General features: G+C 39.4%; 1 protein-coding gene across 2 annotated transcripts in view; it reads right to left on the minus strand.

Moving 5' to 3' along the window:
* The window catches only part of PPARGC1A (PPARG coactivator 1 alpha), an 88667-nt gene extending 68515 nt beyond the window's left edge, over nt 1-20152 (minus strand). Inside the window, exons 1-2 of one of the 2 annotated variants that reach the window (XM_019553217.1) lie at nt 19968-20148; nt 14709-14888 (exon numbers count right to left, since the gene is read on the minus strand). In XM_019553217.1, the coding sequence (XP_019408762.1) occupies nt 14709-14888; nt 19968-20015 (228 nt within the window). In that variant the 5' untranslated portion in view covers nt 20016-20148. Of the gene's footprint in view, nt 1-14708; nt 14889-19967 lie in introns of both variants that reach the window. The other variant, XM_019553218.1, reaches the window with a different exon arrangement.
* Between the last annotated feature and the right edge of the window lie 1941 nt (nt 20153-22093).

Consider the following 22093-nt stretch of genomic DNA (forward strand, 5'->3'; position numbering starts at 1 on the left):
TGACCCCAGCTGACTTCCTGCCCTTTGGGCAGGGGGCTGGACTCGATCTCTCGAGGTCCCTTCCAGCCCTGATGTCTATGAAAATTGATGTCTATGAAAAAAACAAAAGCTCCGCACTCACTGTTCCCGCTGATAGGGGGTATTCCCTGCTGCCCCACACCGTGTGGGGGGCTCTGCATGAGCCCCCGAAGCCCCGAGGTCACTGCAGAAGTGATGAGTGTGCGGCTTTTCTCTGTTTTTCTTTTTTCTTGGCCTGGGCAGTGCGCTCATGAGGGGGTTGGGGGAACAAGGAGGTGGTCAGGGGGCTTGTGGCAGAGCCCCCCATGCAGCATTGGGGCAGTGGGTGGTAATGGGATGGCCCCCCCCTTCCCGTCAGCACACAGTGAGCACTGGGGCTTTTTCTTAAAGGGCCAGAGATGGGGTCAGGAAGGCTGGCAGGGATCCCCCCCATGGTCCCCTCCCGCAGCTCCTCTTCCCCCGCCCCTAATACTTACCAGCTCAGAGTTGGCTGCAGCTCCCTGCTGCAGCCACCAGGGACTGCCAGAATAAAAGCTCTCCAAATCTTTTCTGAAGATTTGGAGAGCTTTGAATCGATTCAAACCTTTTAACTGGTCCCCTGATTCAATTCAGATTTGGAGATTCAGCCACCAAATTGGGCTGAATCTCCTCCGAATCGAAACACCACCCAAACGTTTGCACAGCCCTAACGGGGAGTACTGCAGCATCGGACAGCTGAAGCTGCACATGCTAGCCAGGGCCCAGGCAGGCATGGCAGTTCTGCTCCCCTTCACTCTGTTCCTGTAGCCCTCCTTCTGTTCCTGCTGCAACGCTCCAGGTTGGTGAGGGGGAAGTGGAGCCCTGCACACTGATGCAGGAGCCAACTGGCTGGGCACCCCACTTTCCCTCCCCCTCCTCCTGCTTGGAGCAGAGCAGTGGGGACAGATGCAGAAGGAGCAGCTGCAGTTCGAGGTGAGGGGAGCAGAACAGCTTCACTGACCTGGGCCTTGGCCAGCACATGCAGCTTCTGGACGGGTTATTCCCCATGCTCCTCTGCTCCCTTGGTCTCCAGCAGTGCCAGCTCCTCCTGTTGCTCCTGCTCCTGCTGCACCATTCCACGCAGGCAAGGAAATGCTTCAGCTAGGCAGCTCCCGCTGGAGGTGAGGGGAGCAGAGAAACACCGGGAGCAGTCCTGCCAGAAGTTGCTTGTGCTGGTTTGGGCCTGGTCTGGAGGGCTCGGATGGGAGAACAGCATGGGGTGGGAGGAAATTAAGGGCACAGCCACACAGAATAAACCAATGGCAGTCAGAAATTCCCAGACTAGCTCTGCATTATACCAGGTGTGCAACCGTAAGCAGTAGACTTGTGTTAGTGTGTTATTTATGCCTGAACTTAACTGCTGAGAAGCAGGGCTTATTAGCCAGGGCACAATGCCACACTAATGTGACTGCTGTTTTAGGGTCTGGAGCTAGCACACCCTAAGCAAGCTCTGCATATCTCTGCACAGCACTATGATGTACCACATAGATACCAGCCTGTGAGCTAGCGTGTTCACAGATAGCCCGTTTATATCTAAAAACCCCTGCCTTAATTCCATTCCTGAATGTGCAGCTACAATTTCAAAGAGCTCTCACAAATCATTATGTATTATAGATGATTTAGAAATATCAGACACAGTGAAGCCATCTGCATTTTTCATCCATTTGTTGGCAGAATTTTAGCTAGGGGCTCCTGGGATCTCTTGGGAGCTCTTCCATGAGTCCACCCTCAAGTTACGTAATCAGAAAAGGAAAAGATGATAAACTAACAAGAGCCCCCTCCAGGGTTCAGCTATAGCCTGGTACAGGGTTATTTTACCTAGATGGTTTTCACCTATCTGAAACTGGTAACTGCAGCTTCAGACCTGATTTAGAGAAAACATTGGTAATAAGGTGCTGTGAGTGTGTCATGATAGGAGCTGCCAGTCTGTGCCAGAGGCAGCAGAGATGTTTTGTAATGTTATCCTCTGTTTTGTAATGTTATCCTCTCTACCCAAGAGATTTCCTGTTGTAAATGGGAGACTTGGTCTCTGAAGGCATTTGAACTGACCTTTCATACAACAGCAAAGAAATTACAAGACATGGAAATACTTCCACCATGTATAAGCAAAATCAGTTTGACACCCTTTAGCTGGAAAGGGATGTCATTTGCGGATGAAAAGCTCTGTGATGTTAGAACTGTGTAACATTTTCACACCCACAAGGAAACCAACACATTTTGGCTTTTCTCCAGAGACATCCAGAGTGACCCAGTGACAACATTTTGCCTAAAATTTTTACACTAGTAAGAGTAGTGAGGGAAGCAGAGATCTATGCTCATGTGGATTTTTTTTCCACCTCTATGTATTCCTGGTGGGAAAATTTACGCAAAACCAAAAAAGGAAAAGGAAATTTTTCAAAGTTTCTAGAACCTGCTCTAGTGTCCCAGACCTCATCCACTATGTGCCACTTTGATCTGCTTACAGACCCCTCCCCCCCCAAGTGAACTTATGAAATACCTTACAAAGGCACTTCCAGCCAGAGGTGTGCCATACTCAACAGCCACACACATAGCTTTCTATTTACTAAAGCAGAGTGGCATATATCTCACTAGTCCATCCACCAGAGATTTGCTAGTTTACAGAAATGAGCACGATAATTGAGGCTATCCCAGTGAAGTATGCATTTGTCTGGCTAAGGATGATATTGTTTATGAAGGAAAAAAAACAAGGTAAAATACATTTACACCTACATTCTCAAAGCGTCGCAGAGCAACCTATCCAAAATTTTCATGTGCCATAATATAAACACCCAAAATCTCAGATTAGAACATTCAGAGACCACTCGTATAAGCACAATCAAGCACTGTAGTCTATATCAGTGATTCTCAACCTTTTGGGACTCAAAGCACACCTCAGAAAATGCCAGCCCATAGTTCTCACTTATTTTTTGATTACAGAAAAATAATACAGCAATTAATCTGTTGCAAAGAACTCAGAAAGAACACAGCAGGCTGAAATGCTTTTACCACCATGAATTCCAATTTGAAATCTCTTGGTTTATCTTGTAAATCATGTTTGCACACCTAGCAGTGCTAACACTACATGGCACCCTTAAAAGGATCTTGAAACACTCCACGGTGCTATGGGTCCCTGGTTGAGAATCACTGGTCTGTATAATCCATATAACTGAACAGTGATAAATTGAACAAGATTTTGTTGAGTGTTGAGTTGGGCAGGACTGGGGCTGCTGTCCAGCTGGGTGGTCCATGGGGCTTGGGGCTCAGGGCCAGAATGTGCAGCCACAGGGTGCCAGCAGGGAGAGGGTTGGGGATGCAGGTGACTCATCTAGGGGGTGGGTGAAGGAGTTGACTGCCTGCCACTGAGCACACTCCTGGGAGGGCTTGGGGGTGGCGCATGCCCCCATATCTGTGCATGGAGTATGTGTATTTAATTGAAGATTTAGGGGGTTTTAATCAAAGAATGTGTAATTTTTATCAGAGATTTTATGATTTTTAAACAGAGAAAACTGGGATCCATGCTCATTACTGAAGGCCAAAGCACAAGAAGTTTCAAGCCAAGCAGAAAAACTCATCACCAGCCTTTTAAAGGAGGACATTCTTGGTGGGAAAGTTTGATATTAAGTTCTTCAGTCCCTGCCAAACCCTGAAGAATCTTTTTTATTATCTTTCCCACGCTGAAATTGCTCAGCACCTTGCTAAACATAAAGCAAAACATAAAGCAAACCCCAAAAGTACTATAGTAAGAGCCCCAGGGATCCAGAGTGTACAAACTGCCCAAGGTATTAATAAGGATGTAAAGGAACAACAGTCTTTCTGTCATGCCCTGGGAACAGACTGCCTAGGACAGAAATCATTCTTCCTTTTGTAACAGGATGCCTGGGTAGTCTCTGATCTCCTCAGAACCATCTACAAAATGCCAATCTCCTCATTGCTCCCAGAGATTTGCCCCGTCACCCATTTCTTAACAAGCAGAGAGGAGGGAGAGGCAATGGGTCAGGTCTTAAAATACATTATATTCCACAAAACAGACTTAAGGGTGCCAATTGTTTTATTTATCCATTTTTTATTATTTCTGATACTTAAGAAATAAGGTGGGGTGGGGGGGTCTCTTTTCTGCTTTACATCTATATTGAGTCAAAATATTTAAGACGTACAAAAAAAATTAAATGAAGAACATAGTCAGCATCCCAGCAGTGGAGCCTGGAAACACTTGAGGGAAGGAACCTATTATGTCATCATGTTTTCTACTTTGAGCCAAGATCATTTTCAGTGACTGCTTAACAGACTTGCCTAAACCCCCAGAATCTTTACCAAAGTTAAGATCCTGGTTGTGGCTATTGCTTCAAAGACATTTCAGTGGCAAACTTGTGAAGACGGACTTAGCTCTTGTGATTCTGTGATTTAGGAAGGCAGCAAACTACTTCCTTCGCAGAGTTCAGTCCATCTGGGAGTCATTTTCAGTTCATCTCAGGATTCTGCTTACCTTCCTGTGACAGACCTGCTAGGGGAGTTCCCTTACCAACTCACCTGGGAAGTTGGATGCCCTTCTGGCCAAAAAGCTTCTCCACAGGCTGGTTATCATTTCATTAAAAAAAAAAAATTAAAAATCACCTCGTAGGCCAGGAAACATTTTTCACCTTCTTTCCCCTTTCAGATTAAACAGATCACACACAGGGAAGGCCTATAGACTAAGACCATTCTTTTTTCATCTCTCATGAATACATGGAGTGAAGTTTAACTGCAAAGAATATTTGCCACTTCAGAAAAAAATTTACAGATAAAGTGAATTTTCTGGGGCTATTCTCAGGCCAAAGATGGTGGTCCATCAGAATCAGCTCCACATACCTAACTCTGTGAGATGTGGACGATAATAATCCAGGTTTTGTGTGATGAACCTGATAGTTATAGTTCAGAGAAGCTGCCGGTGGTGTGAAAAAAATAAAATCAACAAGCAGAATAAGAGCAGGAGCACAAAGCTATAAGGGTTTCCTCATAGAAAGGACTCTAGTCTTACTAATTTTTGTAATACTGTTATCATAATACCTAGAAGCTCCACTCATGGGACCAGCCTCTGTGCAAAGAAGAAAGAAAAAAAAATATGGTCCAAAGGGCAAGAATCTAAAACAAAACCAAAATCTGGATTTGTGCTTTTAGAAAGAAGCACAATGACTGAGCTCACAGAAAGAAAAGAACAAAAGTAAGATTGGCCATACAGGCTAAGTACTATCATAAACTGCTAATTACTATCTCTTTACTTATTAGGAAATAAGACTGCTAGTCTTTAGTGTCAGAAAACATAAAATGTATTCCAAGCTATATTGGTTAAACTCTGTGCAGCCTGACTTCTTGTGATAGCTAAAGCTACTTTTTATTGATGTACATACAAGTGATCTTAATAGGTTTTTGTGTATGCAAATTTTAACCTTTCCAGTGGGGTTGTGAACCCAAGAAAATATTTTTTTTAACTGCAAACTTTTTACTGACAAACAAACATTTTATAACATATATTTTACATAATGTAAATTTGACCCTTCTGCTCGGTGCTGGACAGCAGTACAAGGGCAAGGTTCAAATTTAGGGCTTAAAACCAGGTTCATGTTCACGTATTAAAAGCTGCCACTTAAAAGCATGGGTTACTAGTACACATGCTTGCATACATTCTTGATGAAAACAATACATGCACAAGTGGAAACCAGAGGCTGAAATCAGATACGGCTTACTCGCAACTCTGACTTCACTTGGAATTTTGTGTTTTAGGCATACCTGAAAATAAGCTCTTACATATTCTGTACAACTAAGGTTTAATTTAAAAGATATTTTATATGGATTTATTACAATCTTTAAAGAAGGCTTGCATTTTTTTTTGTTCTGCAGTGTATAAAGCCAACACCAAACTTCTTTTCTCATTCAATTTTGCTCTCAGCAAACCCTTTCATCACACACACACAATAGTTTAATGGTACAAAGTAAAAAAAAAAAAAAAGCCCTAAATTAAGCCTCGCCTTGATTTTTCTCCTCCTAGCATGGGCTTAAGTTAATGTTAAGTGGGATGGAGGAGGAGGTGGACGAGGAGGGAGAGTGCATGCCAGGGTTAAGTTGGACCATTTAATAGCAATTAGCACTGATGTGCAGTACAAAAATAGCAACATTAAAAAAAGATACACTAGAAATAAAACCATTGGGGAAAAAGAAATGTAATAGTTTAGCCAATTAGCATTTGTCTAACTAAAGCAAACTTTTTCTTTTTAGCAAATAGTGAGGAAGAGAAAAAAATCCACAGAGAAATATTTATTCACCAACAGCAATGACAATTTTTTCTAACAAAAGGAAGTGCTACCTTCCCACTTTTTGTGACCCTTTCCTGCAATTCTAGGGAAAAAATGTTTAGTTCAACATTATTGTAAGCCAGAATATGGCTCTATTTATGTGACAAGTTGACAACATACAATTTCATGCTTGTTGAACTGATCTGTGTTATATATTCACTGTGAATATTATGAAGCCTTGCCATTATAAATATGAAACAGTATACACTTATTCAAAATAACTCCAGCAGTGGCAATTTATAGCTCGGTTGTTTGTGTGCTTATGAAGTCCAAATGCCACCTTAAGAAGCTGCATCTCACTAAAACAGATGTGCAGTGTGACTGTGACCAAAATGGATTTAAGATGACCTATGTGAAAGGAGGCTATTACATTTTTGTCTGTATGGCAGCTGACACAAGTTTGTATTTAGATATGTGACTGGTAGGAACACAGTGTAACACAGTGTCCTTAAGAGCCTCTTTTAACATGGGCCAAGACTTTGGCCACCGATATAATTATTTTACCACTTTCCCCTCACGTAAAAATGATGTGCAGTAAGCCGAAAAATGATGTGCAGTAAGCTGAGTAAAGATATGGTGGTACCTGTACATGTACTTTGATAGGCTTAAAGATATTGTTTAAACCTTGGCCACTTTAGGTTAAGCATTGGCAAATGCAGTGAAATGGCAGCAGAGAAGAACTGTGCAGGAGATCATTTGCACTGTCTTCTTTGCCTGAGAATGGTATGAGGCCATTAAGCCATCAAACAATAAGCTCTCAAAGCAACGTTGTTTTGTTTGTTCAGGGGTTCTTTTTGCCTGAAGATTTCCACCAATTTGCAAGGGCTCACATTAACAGAGACAAATTTGGACTAGTACAAAACAGCACCATTTGTCCAATTGGGAAAGAAAGTTGGAGAAACAACACACCTTGCTAAAGCTAGATATAGAAAATTTGCATAAACTCTTCCCAACAACATAGTAGCTGCTTTGAACAAAATAAATTGCACTTACTGCTTGAGAGTTTTTAAATGCCAGGAAAGTTTGTGGTGGATTATAACTTACAAAGGACTTCCAGAAAGTTATAATGTTCTTGCAAAGACCCTCCAAACTTGTGGACTCAGGGCTCGAAAGATGTACCATACTATGTATCAATCTCATTCCTATAACCAGGGGTGGTCAACCTACAGCACGGGTGCCACAAGTGGCATGGGCAGCCCCTGTGTGTCTGGCACATGGCAGATTAGGAAAGAGGCAGGCAGCAGGGTATCTGATAGGCAGCAGGGTATCTGATAGGGCATGGAATGGAAAGAAGAGCAGCAGATCACCAGGGAGCACAAGGCAGGGAGTAGAAAGCGGAGCAGCAGATATGGCAGGGAGAGGTGATCAGAGTGACACTTGGGGAGGGTGCACTGCTTTATTTGTGGCACGCCTGCCAAAAAGACTGGCTCCATTGGCATTATACAACCCAAGACAAGGACATTTGCAAAAGAAAACATCTTTGCAAAAGGAATTTGTGACTCCTGTATTATCACCGATGTAAAACTCTTGCTTTTTGCTGTGTATTCTCTGTTCTTCTCAATTGGAACAGAGGAGGGTCTTTCTCCTAGCTCAGAATGCTTTTTTATTATAGCATTGTCATCTTTTATTGTTCTTATAAAGTTTTCTATCCCAAATCTGCATCTTCTGCCTTTTATGTTTATTGTTGTATTAAACCTACTATGTTGTCTGTTCCTCTACTAAACCTACCCTGTAACCACATACTGTACATTCATTTCTCTAGGACCTTGGTGGCTCTTATCTGCTTGTTTTTATGATTTCTTATGAACTGCTAGGAATAGCAATTTGCAGCCCTGTTTGTAAAGCCATCTCAGTCTGAACTCAGCCTTCTCCTCTTTTGTTGTACAGTGATACTCTCTGCAGTGAAACTCCATTTGCCATAGCAAAATGTCATTATGAGAAACATTTTGGAGGCATAAGTTGCTAAGTAATCTGGATATGCATACCATATATTCAGCATTTAACATATATTAGTTAGACTTGGAGTAAACAACCTATTAATACAATAAACTATATATTGGTATAAGACAGTGCTCACTTTACCCTCAGATTTACTGATATGTTGCTCAGTATACACTATTGCCCAGAGCTCACTAAGGCCTCAGACAGGCTGCTATGCTGTTCACACAATCTCAATTCTTTTAAGCACTTTGATAAGCTTTATTCTGCCATTATACCATCTAGAACATTAAACACAATGTTTAAGTTCTATGTTAAATCACAATCAGTTCCTATTAACTGTTCTGAGCTCCCCATTTTTATCAACAGTTACTTTATTAAATCCTTAATAATATAGATGGAATAGTTAGTTAATTTGTGTGTTGAGCCATGGATGTTAATTTGTAAACATAATAACATACTGCAATCATTTGCATAATAGCATTTTAATCTTTTTAGTAAAAGCTGTAATTCCCTACAAAGTACACTGCAGTAGAAACTAAGTGACTATTGGTAATAATAAAAAAGGCCTTAAAATTCTGATCCTATTATAGTGTTGGAACATACCCAAACTGCTTCCATAATCTCTGAAATGTTACTGTTCTCTGATTTAGGTGTCTGTGTCAAGAATAAAAATGAAGTATAACTGGTAGCAGTAGACTATTTCCTAAATGTAATTTAGTATTCACTAAGCACCAGCACTTTGCAAATAGCTCTGAGGCTTTCCTTCAAAGTTCAGAGCTCTAGTTATGCATATTGTGTGAGGTACACCATGCAGCTCACCTCTAGACTCTGTTGTGCTGAATAGATGGCTATGATAAATCATGCTGATTTGGCACTGAAGGGCATCAGCCATCAAGGATTTGACTACTATGTCTTTTTTTCCCCAAGATTATATCTCCTTGAACTGCCTGCCCTGGGCTACTAGTTTTGAAGAAAATTAAAAAGTGGAAAAAATGCTGGAAGAGGCCAGTTCAGAAAAATCTATAGAGGTTCAGTCCCCTGGAAACCCATTAACACCAGTCACAAGACTGGCAAAGAAAACATTGGTGGTTGTTTAAAAGTCATTTTACGCAAGATCTGGTAATTCATTAATCAATCTGGCTGCAAACCTTGAATGAATAACTTGCAGTAGTAAAAGAGACTGGCAGCACCACAGATTATTAGAGTTTATAATCTGAACTAATGCAAATTACCCTGATGATGTTAAAAGCCTACATCATCTTCTTGATTCAAACCATTCCAACTGGATAAGGAGTCATTTATCTTCATATATTTCCCCTTTGCCAAGAATAAAGAGCCTGCATTCCATTGTGGATCTCATTCCCTGTCCCTCATTCTCATTGCTTGTAACACAGTATTTTTGGCAGCCACCAGTGAAACACAGTAGCCTATTCAGCTTTCCAAATACACAACACCCCAGCACAGTTCTGAAAGTAAATTGAAACATGCCTATGATGAACAATTAAAAATAAAAACAAACAAACATACTGAGCAATTCTAGACTATATATAATTTAAAAAGTGGAATTAAATCCAGAGCAGAACAAGCAATTCAGGCCTTTCTAAATCTGTTTAAGGTGAAAAATGTTCTTTCAGATATTAGAACACTGAACTTGCAAATTCTTTATAATACTACATAGCTCAATTAGACTTTAATTGGCTATTGCCTATCAGCCTACAGACCACACTTTCTCATTTCAGATTACATCCATTGATCTATTTGTGAATTGTGCAGGCAATATATACATATCTACTGTATATGCTTAACCTCTGCAAACGCTGTGCACTGGTCATAAATAATTTTAAATATGACTAGCCTTATATAATAGAGTACAATATATTTGAAGAACACCTCAGGAGGTAATAATTTTCATCTCCAGAGGAAGAACACAAAAATGCCTTCTAATTTATATTACCTAAAGGTCTACAGGTCTCCACATTTCACATAGCACGGACTTTAAGAGTTGAAAACATTTTCATATTTTTTAAAAAAGGCAGCTAAATCAGTTTTCTACAAATATAGTTTTTAAGGTCTGATTCCTTTACAAAAGGAAATCATGAAAGTGAATGATGAAGAAAGCCAGCTATATAACTGATCTTGTGTAGCTTGTTAACTATTTACTTGCACAAGCCTATGTCAATAGACAGTGCCCTGAGGGGTAAAGGCTCTCTTAGCATACATTTCAAATGGACAGAATCGTGTGCAAAAAGAGAAAAAAAGTGAGCAAAAAAATAAATAAATCAAAAAAATCAGAGGTTGTCAAGCTCTGAATAGAAAAAGAACATAGTTTTTAGCATGTAAGGGGAAAAACAAAAAGTAACTTAATCTACCCTGATATAAAAGTAGAGTAAAGCATTGGTGAATCAAAGAAACCCCACTATATGGAAGACTGTATCTTTCATCATATTTAGATAGGAAACCCTTCAGGGCTGAGACTGTCTCCTATTCTGTTTATACAGTGTCTACCACAGGGTACCTTGTTTTTAGTTAGTCCCTAGACACTATTACAATTATTAATCATCTCTATTGTACACAAATTTCAGACATACTGATATTTGCAGGGGAAATGCCTTTAGTATGATTGAGCTTGAGGGTACATAGATTCATACATCTTAAAAAGACTTGATTTTCAGAACAAATTTCGCACTCCCCTTCTATAATATAAAACATTCAGGTACCTCAAACTTCAAGAACCCTTCCTGAAAACTTTAGCTCTTATTTAGAACATATGCTTGGATGAGAAGACCCTCTGAGGTCCCCTCCTAACCTATTTTTTCTGTATTTCTGTAGCATCAGGAATACGATTAGATTTTTGTTTATTGTGGTGATGCTTGTACTATCATTTGTTGCCATTTTGTTTTGAAAATAATTGGAGCATATTTCAAGTTTCTGTATCAGCTATCAGTTAAAAGTTTGCTGTTTACAAGCTACACAACTCCAGGATGACCAAGATAAAATGCTCTCTTGTTTAAAAATAAAGGCTTGAAGTATGAAAAAAAATCCAGAGATTATCAAGTAGGAGACTGGGTAGAGTTCTATGAACTACCACAGCTAATTCATCTCAGGGCATCTTAGAGATAATCTTCAGAGAAAGAACATACGTTGTATTATTCCTGAACTGTCCCCCAGGTGCCGTGTTAAGATGCAGAAGGAACAAGACAGAGCTACATGTATACTTGCAGAATGTGGAATTACAATGGGATATACAACTTTATTTCACTCTTCCTAGAAGAAAAATGATGACAAAGATAAGGATGGAAATGATTAACGTTACCAAGATATTCACTGTTAGTATCCTTGAGCCAATCCAGTCTTCACAAACTGAATTGCATGTACATAGTAGTTCTATACACAGTGGGCCACAATCTACATGGGCATGAACACATGTGCAATGAGGTGAAAAGACAACTCAACCTCCTCATACAGACAGCAAGAATTTTGTGACTGTCATATCTAAAAGTTAGGTGGGAAAGGTTTTTCGTGGCAACAGCCCTTGACATCGTAAAAGAGCCCTGCTGGGACATGTCATGGTTCTGCCTTTGGTTGATGTCTGTTACCAGCTACAGCCCATTGTTGGAGCCAGTCTATTCATCTTAAAGGTCTGTGATTTCATGCTCGTTATACACTCTCTTAGTAAACTACCTGCTAACCCATGGTGTAGGGCACCTCCCTAATGTGGCTGTAACATAAAAGCCACAATATGGACTAATATCTACTGTTGTCTTATTGCAAAATGTCATTAGAGAATAACATGCACCTGAAGGCAAGAATTCTCTGGACCAAACTGTAGCCTCAGTTAAAGTGGTTCAATGGGTGCATCTACACATTCCATGAAGACAATGTGATAAACTCCAGCACAATTTGCACCAGAGTCAGCTGCTCCTGGGTGCAGCATCTACACGTGCGCCTGGGACCACAGCAGTTTGAGTCAGGAAGAGTGGCAGCAGGCTGGCAGGGGACATGGGGGATCATCCCCAGGCTCTGGGTGCCAGTGTTGGATAGTGGGGGGCTGGCCAGGACACATGGGTGCTAATGTGTAGGACTAGGTGGCAGGAACACAAGAAAATGTATACTCACATAACCACACTTTAGCACTCCCGTGCCTGCACTTTAGCACTCTCATACACCAACTAGCCCATCACCATCTACATGTGCATTTCAGCACGTGCAAGTACTCTACTGTAAGATAGTACTGTCCCTAACAGTGACCCAATGTGACAGTACTATCTTACAGCAGAGTTAATTAATTTATGGCACTCTAAAACCAACATGTGTAGATGGTGACACTTTACTGTAAAGCTAATTAGTCAACACTGCAGTAAAGCACACACATAGATGCAGTAAAGTCAGTAAATTCCATGAAATCTGAGCATTTGTGAAAACAACAGCAGAATTTCCCAGTAGGAAAGATGTAAAATATTTCACTATCAAGTCATGGTTTCCCACACAACAGTTTTTACCTTGATGCACTTGACACAAATGCCCAGATACATTTCATGTGGCGCTATTTGTTGAACACTATTGCTGTACACTCTAATATTAATCACCACAATAAAAGCCAATGTCATTATATAGCTGAGCATCAAGTCAGAGTTTTTGATCTTCAGGAATATGATCAACTCACACAAGAAAGGACAGCTCTATCTTATATAAATTTAAACACTGAATCGCTGTAAGTAATCCCCTTAATAGAATAACTCATATGCTTATAGTTTGGCATAAGCTCATGTACCTCACAGAATCAAGACCTTAATTTTTATAGATCTAAATTCTTTGCTGATTTTAACCTGCCCAAGGAAGGAGGTCAAGAATTTAGGGAGAATACGCTCCTCTTTTGAGCATGAGTTCTAGCTAACAAAACTTTTCCTTACCCAGCAATATTCAGATATTGGCTATAAACATATTAGCTCCCGTTCCTATAAAAGTTCCCCACTGAGCAGTCCAGTGGATGGGGGTGATACTGTTACATGTGAGACTTGGTTACTATGACTGAAATTCAAATACAGATTCTTGAAGCCTCTCAAAATATAATATTGAATGCTTCAAATTTCCCTATTTTCTTTTGGAGATGGAAGATCTGCTTTTGCTTTTATATACACTGGTTTCATACCAGGATAACTGCAGGGAAATAGTCCCAGGTTACAGTAGTATGAGTGCTAGACATATTAGGTTCAGAGGTCCTGTCTCTGTTCTCAGCCACATGACTGTCAGTCCAGAGAAACTTCATTTACTACATTTATACCCGTGTACATGGGAAGAATTTGGCCTAAATTTTCCTAACCAAGATACATTTCACCTTTAAGTGCTTTTTACTCTATTGTAACAGTTCATATTGAGTAGCTCTCAAATATACTATTACTTAATTTGGGGACTTCCCAGAGAAGTGGACCAGGAATATGAACTTCCATGCATCTGATCTGGAAGGTAAGAATGACGGAATGATAGCCTATCATTGCACAAGATCTTCCTGCCAGCTAATCAATGTATTGCCCGATTTCCCAGCAAGAGAGGGACCAATTGTATTTATTACCATCTAGGACGAAAAACCTTACAGTTCAAAAGAGGCATGGTAGTCCCATAATTACAGAGTGAAGAATCTTGAGCTCTTACCAGAAAATGAGAGGGGTGGGCGGTGGGGATATCAGTATCTGAAGTACTGATTATATACCTTGATTCTGAAGGCAGTATTTTAAAGAGGGTATTTAAATCTCCCCTAACACCCTTCAGCTCTGACTTTAAATTGCCCACTGCCATGATGTCTATAAAACACCCCTAAATGACTATCTATCTAATATGCTCGTACTGTTGCTTGTGAAGCAAAATCATAATAATCTCACTGTTACCTTATGCTCTCCCCCAGTCTGTCTCATTTTGTACTTACATTGTGACATTGTTTTGTTAAGTGAGTACACATTTCCTTGTGTAATAAGGCCCCAACTGGAGCCTCCAGGTGAAATAAGGTATAAACATTAATGATCCATCACTATCTAGTGATTGTATTCTACTGTATTCCACTTTGTTTCTTTCTGAGGAATGCGAATGGAGATGACAAACAGGTTTTAACTTTTGTTTTTCCTTTGTAACTGACTATTTTGAAATAGCTCAGTGTTACACCATAGTGTAATGTATGTACCCTGGTCCCTTTCATTTCAAAAATCAAATTTCTGTTTTATTCTTTCCAAGACTCTCTCTCCAGATCATAGGCCTGCTCTGGATCACAAGGATTAAAAGCATCAGTTAGAGGCCATACCAGATGTCATAATTGAACTTCAACATCTACTGACTCTTCTTCACACACAAGACAGTCATCCACCCGGTAGAAACACGAAGTCATCTGAAATGTACTCTTGTACAGGCTTCCCTTACCTCAAATATATTTGATGATTCATTGTTGTACTGATTGGAAATAACTTCTGATTGGTCGCTGTACCACTTGAGTCCACCCAGAAAGCTGTCTGCATCCAAATCATTCACATCTAGTTCGGAGAGGTCAAGTTCCGGGAGATCTGGGCAAAGAGGCTGGTCTTCACCAACCAGAGCAGCACACTGCAGGAATAAACACAGAAACACGTAGTTTCATTAATTACAAGAATTTATTAACCACAGTAGCATGTGATGAGAATTAAACCTCAAGTCACTTGTTCCATAAAGAAGGTCATTTGAGTTTACATTCTGAAAGAAACACCAAACATTCAATTATAACTAGTCTAGCAGAGGTGAGCAAAGTTGAGGTAGCAATGGGCAGCTGATGAGGGTGTAAATTATATTCTTCATCACACCCCTGAGCAATAACCAACTACTAGCCAATTCCTTATATTCACTGGAGACCCTAGTATTTGCAAAATTAGTAATCCCAGCAGACAAGGCCAAGATGTAGCCCTCTCTCTTGTCTCAGTCAGTAGAAAGAAACCAGTATGACTGGTGGATACCCACCTAGCTAATCTGTTGTACATTCTTCCCAATCCATGATGTTCTTAATCTACTGCACTCTGCAGCTACACCAGCCAATCCTTTAAAGAAAGTTGTGGAAACTCAACTCCCCAGCTCTGTCCCAAGCTAGTGGCCATCATATATATGCCACACACCACTAAAGGATGCAGCAGCAGATACTGCTCTGTGCACCTCCCAAATCTCCTGAGATCTTGTGCCTTCCTAACCAAGCCATAAATCTCTGCACCCACTTAACAAAACTGCTCAAGTTTCCTCAATCCTCAGAGTCTGCTAGCAGTGGCTTTATTAGATGTACTAAAAGGGAATTTTCCTTTGATCAACCCTGGAGTAGAGGCTAGTACGACACTGTATCTCAGAACTTGAAAAAATTAAGTGAGGTTTAAACTGCACAGGCTCTCTTTACTGGGGTGAATTTCATATCTATTATATAAAAACAACACTGCTATACATTACTATAACTCCATAATCGGTTTTCTTTCATAAGTCATTAACAGCCATTTACGTATCAATTAGGCTAAAATATGTATTTTTATATTATGCTTCCCTGGTAGCACAACAATATTAAAATGCTACCCAAACCACTTCTTAATTGTAGAAAACGTGTAACAAGACTTGAAAGAAGTCATACAAAAAAGTCATATAAAAAAAACTGAAGCCCACCACTTCAGTGTTACCATGGCCCTACTTGGTATTCCCCACTCAGTAGTCAATGTGTTACTGCAGCAGGTACTTCCATTACTACACCATGTTCTCTTGTAGACCTTCTTTGAAGTTCCATGTTTGCAACAAAAAAAGGCATTGGATTCCTCTATTTAGAAGCTGCATCAATAATTAAGTAGTTAAAAACCACTTCACTATCCAGCAACTAAGTTGTTAAAAGCCATAACAATGCCAGTCAAGAGTGAAGTTCTTATTACCACTTGCAACCAATTATTTGTGGTGTTGTCAACTTGTCCTAATGTTAAAGATGGACCAAACAGAAAATTTAGACACCAAGTACTCACGGACTACAGTCGATTGGGCAGTTTGAATGATTTCCTAATTCCTATTTGTATTGATTTCATAGACATTAGGGCTGGAAGGGACCTGGAAGATCATCAAGTCCAGCCCCCAATTGAAAGCACTCCAAGAAGTACCACCATCCAGCAAGGTGTTTACAGGACAAGAACCCAGGATGTGGTTTACTCCATGTTTGCTTGTCACTCTTGAAAGTACCACCTTTTACAGTCATACAAAAGAGAGCTGCTGAAGGCAGCCTGGAATAAGATAAATCTCACTGAGATATTTCATCTCTGTGACTCTTGGTAAGTCTGTACTGCATAGGCTGTATGCAGCAGCATAATCATGAGCAAACACTTTGTATCTAATGGCATAAAGACTCAGTACAGCTTGTGGGATATATAATTTACCTTACAACTTCCACAGGTCTAGTGGGATACTTGTGGAATAGGCCAAGAGGCACAGAAACTCAGGGGTTGCAAGGTGAGCCTTTGAAATATCACTGGCTTTTATTTCTATTACAAGGACTCCAAACTTCAACAGGCAAAGCCTCCCTTGGATAATATTTTGGATACTCATATTTACTGGGTTTTTATTTTAGTCATATAAAAATACAAAGAAAAAAATTAAAAGCTCCCCCCTTTTCTAATGGTGACATAATTTTCCAGCAACAATCTTATAATGCAGAGATGACCTTTTTAGATGCACAGATGAAATCTGTGATCTCATTAAAAGATAATCTAGTTTTTGACTGAAAAGGTAGATTCTCAGCATCATTCCCAGGTTTGTGTTGCAGAGGTCAGCGGTTTAAAACTGATGCTGTAGACTTCTAAACTATCCTGCTGATCTGTTACTGCCTTCATTTGTAAAAATAGCTTCTGTCTCCACATCACCTAGTTAAACATGTTATGTCTTTGATTTTATGCATTTTAAAGTCTTGCAATGGACACTTTAAAGCAGCAATAAAAACAGCTGTATTAAAAAAATGCCTGTTGCAGCTTTCATTTGTATATAATGACTGCAATGTCACTTAAAAATGTATTCGCTGAAATGAAGTACATATGCTCTTGCCAATGTGGACATGATAATAAAATCAATGTTTCTGAATATGGCATTATGCTTCTAATCTGAGACACATTAGTAGCAAGTGTTCCTGTTATTAATTTATATTTGGCCTTTGGTGGATGCCAGATTTAACAGTCCAAGTCCTAAAACTGTCCTCCTCTGACATGTTGATATTTACTCTTTGCCTATACATCTGTAACAGGTGTGTCTGCATTGCTCCAGTACATTTTACTCTCTTCCAACAGTTATTTCACATGATAGCTATTTTATAATGATATCCTAAATTTTATAATTAAGGATTTAAGAGGATAAAGCAGTCACTAAACACAAAAGACTAATTATTGTGCATTATTTCATTCCAACTTCCTTTTTTTTCTTAGTTCAGGAGCAAACAATAAATTAGCTTAACTGCACTGATGATAATGAATCATTATAATTAGTATAATTCTCCATTAACCTTTTAGACATTTTTTGCCTTTGAAGGTAAATTTAAAAAAAAAGACTGGACTTGTGCCGTATTAATTATATTAACAAAAATAATCTTTGTTTTATTTTTAACGAGTTTTTTAAAACAGGCAAGGGGATGAACCCAGCAAAGAAAGACAGACTTGACAGAATGTGTGTCATGTGGATTCTCTCTATCAATCTTTGCAACCTTACTGTATATCACCTTCATTAAACTGTGAAACACTGGGGACGCTGATCAGCTATAGTGATGCAGGCCTTTATTAAGCAACACGCCATCCTGTCATTATGTGCAAGACGGTATAATGCATTTTAAGTTGACAGCAAACATTAATGATTCAAAAAATGAAAGCTGCCTACCGTACCTGCTGTTTGTAATATTTTAGATCAGTAAAGGTGATCCCCAGAGCCAGAGAAGCGCACACACCCCGTGCTCTGTTGCTACACAAAGTGCAACGCAGCAGACAGTTGGTAAAATTCTACCAACAGCTAATCCATCCACCACACAATAAATATGAAGATCAAACCTTTTTCTCTATGGAAGGAAAAAAAAAACCCATTGCTACATATTATCTATTCTGTTACTAGCTTGAAATTACTGCAGGAACTCTGGTGATTAAAATAAATCTTCAATATTTCCATATAAGCTGGTTCCTCAATCAGCTACTAGCAGCATTAGGAATAATACATGATGGAAAAATGAAGCTACAGCAGCTGAGACCCATGCTGCAAGCCAGACAACAACCCACAGGATACTCCAGCTACTCAGAAACAATTAGGACTTTGGAGCCAGAAAGTCATCCACTTACAGCCTTGACTCATAATAGCTACAGGACATATGAATTATCCATATCTATTCCACTTTACCAAGAAATCAAAACAAGATAAGAGCAATTACAATATGCAAACAGAAATCAGTGAAAGCAATGGTGAGCGCCAACTATTTAAAACATGACAGAAAAAGTCAAGAATTTGATGCATACTTCACTAGAGAGGAAAATGCAACCATATGAAGGGAGAACCCTGTAACATTTTACTTTAGATGGGTATCTCTGCACCACCCGAACATCTCATTTAAAAAGCATCACATGTAACATTTTTTCTTTTCCTGTTGCCTAAGGGGAGCATTTCAAGTACATATTCCAAGCTCCTAGGGACAGCTTCATTCCTTTGAGCTGGTCTGTATTTTGGATTCATCTCAATGGGATCCAAAGAAAGTTTCCCTTGCTTCACAAGTTGCCAGAACTTTCAGATAACACTCCATTTTGCTGAATGCAAACATGCAGAAATCCTCAACCTCACTTTATACTCCAGAGATTACGAGAGAACTGCTTGCTTTTTTCCTTTATGAATTGTAGCCAGCAGAAGCTGTGGATTTGATGTATTGCCGTCTATTTTTACACAAGCAGCGGCAGCGGCAGCAGCAGCTCTCACAGTCCTGCATAAACTCTATTCTCATGGTTCATCCTGTTGTCTCTGTTGTACAGTAGGATTTAACCATTTGTTGAACGACTTGAATTAACTGAGAACCTTATCCTACGGGACACCAACTACAATGCAATCATCCAATACAACAATGACAAGTAAAGCAACATTTTATTTCCTGTAATGTTTTAAAGGCATTTAAAACAAAACAACGAGGTATTCATCCTTCTCTGTGTGTGTCTGAATTGTGCAGCTGCTAAACGAGAAAAAATCCTGAACAGAATATAGTGAAAAAGCAATCAGCACATGAAACCAATTGATAATTTTAACTTTTTAAAATAAAAAAAAATCTTAATCTTATAAATAGCTATGGCATTTTTCCAACCAGGCCACTAAACGCCACTGGAAAGACTTCAGACACTGATTCATATCAATATCTTAGAGCATAAATATTGCATATGACTGGAAAGCGAGCCAAAGGCACATGAAAATAGTTTCCAACTGCAGGAGATACTGATGACAGCAGCTAAGCTTTGATTTGCTCAAGGCATCATAGAGTAACCTTAAAATAGCAAACTTACTGGAGTTAAGATAAGATTCAGACTTGTTTGCAAAGTATTATATCTAGCACAGTTTTGTAATTATTCTGTTTTAAAAAAAATACCTTTAAAAGGTTTGCACACAAGACAATCCTCACGTTGCTTATAAGGCACAGCTCACCTCTATATCACTCCATACAGAGTCCTGGTTGCACATGTCCCACGCCATCCAGCTTCTGAATGACAGCAGTAAAGCTTTTAAACTACAGTCCACAGTCACACACAGAGCATACACTCATGCAGGCAACTAGACCCTTACTGAGAGTGAACTGAAGGCACCTGTCTTACTACTGTTCCCAGTCACATGACAAAGCTATTAAAAAGTAGGCTGGGCTGTCACTCACCCAGCCTTCTTGTGCTGCTGCTAAAACTAGTGACGTCACTCAGAGGCAGACCTAGGCTTAAGTGAAGTAAATCTTTTTAAAAACCACTCAGACCTTTCAGTCTTCAGCACCACACTGTGATTAAAATCAGTTTTTAATGCCACACCCCCTAAATTGTGCTGTTGCCATATACTGCAAGAACTAAAATCCCTTACAATCTTTTTTTAATTTCTTTTTTTCCAAAACAACAGACAAAAAGCAGTATTTATTATAAAGGGAAAAAGTGAAGTAACTCTAATCTGAGCTAACATGTACTCACTGCATACCTTGCTTTGAACCTTCACAAGTACACTACTCAGGCCAGGTTAGCTAGCAAGCACTGTTAATGTGGAAATGCTATCGCAAGAGTTATGTAAAAAGTTACTGCATGATTCTTTATTTGCTAAGTCATTTTATGCCTTGTGGAATATTTTGAAGTGTGGGCTATTAGTAACTTCTGGTCAAGAATGCAACCAGAGCTGGGGGGTGGGGGGTGTTTCCACATGCGAAGCATCTACAAAAATGCATCTCAGTGACATCACAAGTCACAGGGCAAAAACATTGCTTTTGCTGCAAGCATCTGCTACGCATAACAGGCCAGATCACGATTTTTTTTTTTTTCAGGTCCTAGTTTGTTTTTTCTGTTTCATATAAATGTTCCCCAGAAAGTAGAGTTGTTCAATACAAATGCTGTGGTCCTGCCCACATACATCTGCTTAGATTCCTGTCTGTATTTTCATATGGGTAGTATTTCCTCAATACTGCCTGAGGGTGCATTTTTGTATAAACACTGTATTCCAACCCCACTGACCCGGGCTGCACATTTTCTGTTTGAAAACAAGAATTCTCTCACTGCCATGTGAAAATACCAACATGCTATTAACAGAAGTGTTTCTTCTTTAAGCCTTTTACAGCTCTCTCCCTGAGACAATAGGGGCTGCTGCAGGTGCAACTGGTTTATGATGACACTACACACTGAATACATAACAAACTGAAGGTACCAAATGCAACTGGAAAGCATTTCCCACAACAGAAAAAAAAATAAAGGGCTTATTTAACCACCTCCACCTGCCTTTTCATATTTTTTAAAAAGTTGTGGGTTTGGGGGTTTCTTTGGGTTTTTAATTAGCTGGGCTCAAAAGTCTAGTTTGCAAAATATAAGTGCTTGATCAGTCATGCTGAGCTACTAGTTATGGTCAGAAAACTATAATTGATCATTCTCCTTGTCATGAAATATTCATTCCCATTGTTATTTGCAAATTTGAGTATTCTAAATGCTAAATTAAACTAATTCTTGTATCAAGCCACAGAGATTTTTGCAGAGAAAAAAAAGACTACAACCCTTTTTTTCAGATTCTAAATGCATTAAAAATTTAGAACAAATTCTTCTTATTTGTCCATCCTTACAATTTATTGTTGCCGAATCTAAAGAAATGTAAAGATTTCCCTGCTTGTGTTTAAGTTGCAAATCACATCACACTGTCATATTTTCATCAAACACAGATGACAAAAAATGACATTGTTTTTACTTTACTTAATTAAAAAAAACCACAGCAAAATACCCAATGACTACAGAAAGCATTTTCCTACATGTGATTAAATTAACGGTATTACTTTGCTCTCACCATGAAAAAAACCTAATTTCCTTCCCAATTATATCCTGATTTAATGATAAAACTGCAGTAAATTATTAAGATTTGGGGCAAAGGTCAGTACCTCTACCCTCAGAACAGTCAACTGTGAAATAATGTTGGGCACCTGACTGACTGAAGTGAAGTATATTCTTATTAATTATTATCAGTGGATCCATGCCTGGTAGAATATTCCCCTTCAATACATACTTATAATTGTGTTCATTGACTGTACAGAATCCATCTTTTTTTTT

This window comes from Crocodylus porosus, unplaced genomic scaffold (assembly GCF_001723895.1).
Source record: "Crocodylus porosus isolate Cpor-Errol unplaced genomic scaffold, CroPor_comp1, whole genome shotgun sequence".
Taxonomy (NCBI): Eukaryota; Metazoa; Chordata; order Crocodylia; family Crocodylidae; genus Crocodylus; species Crocodylus porosus.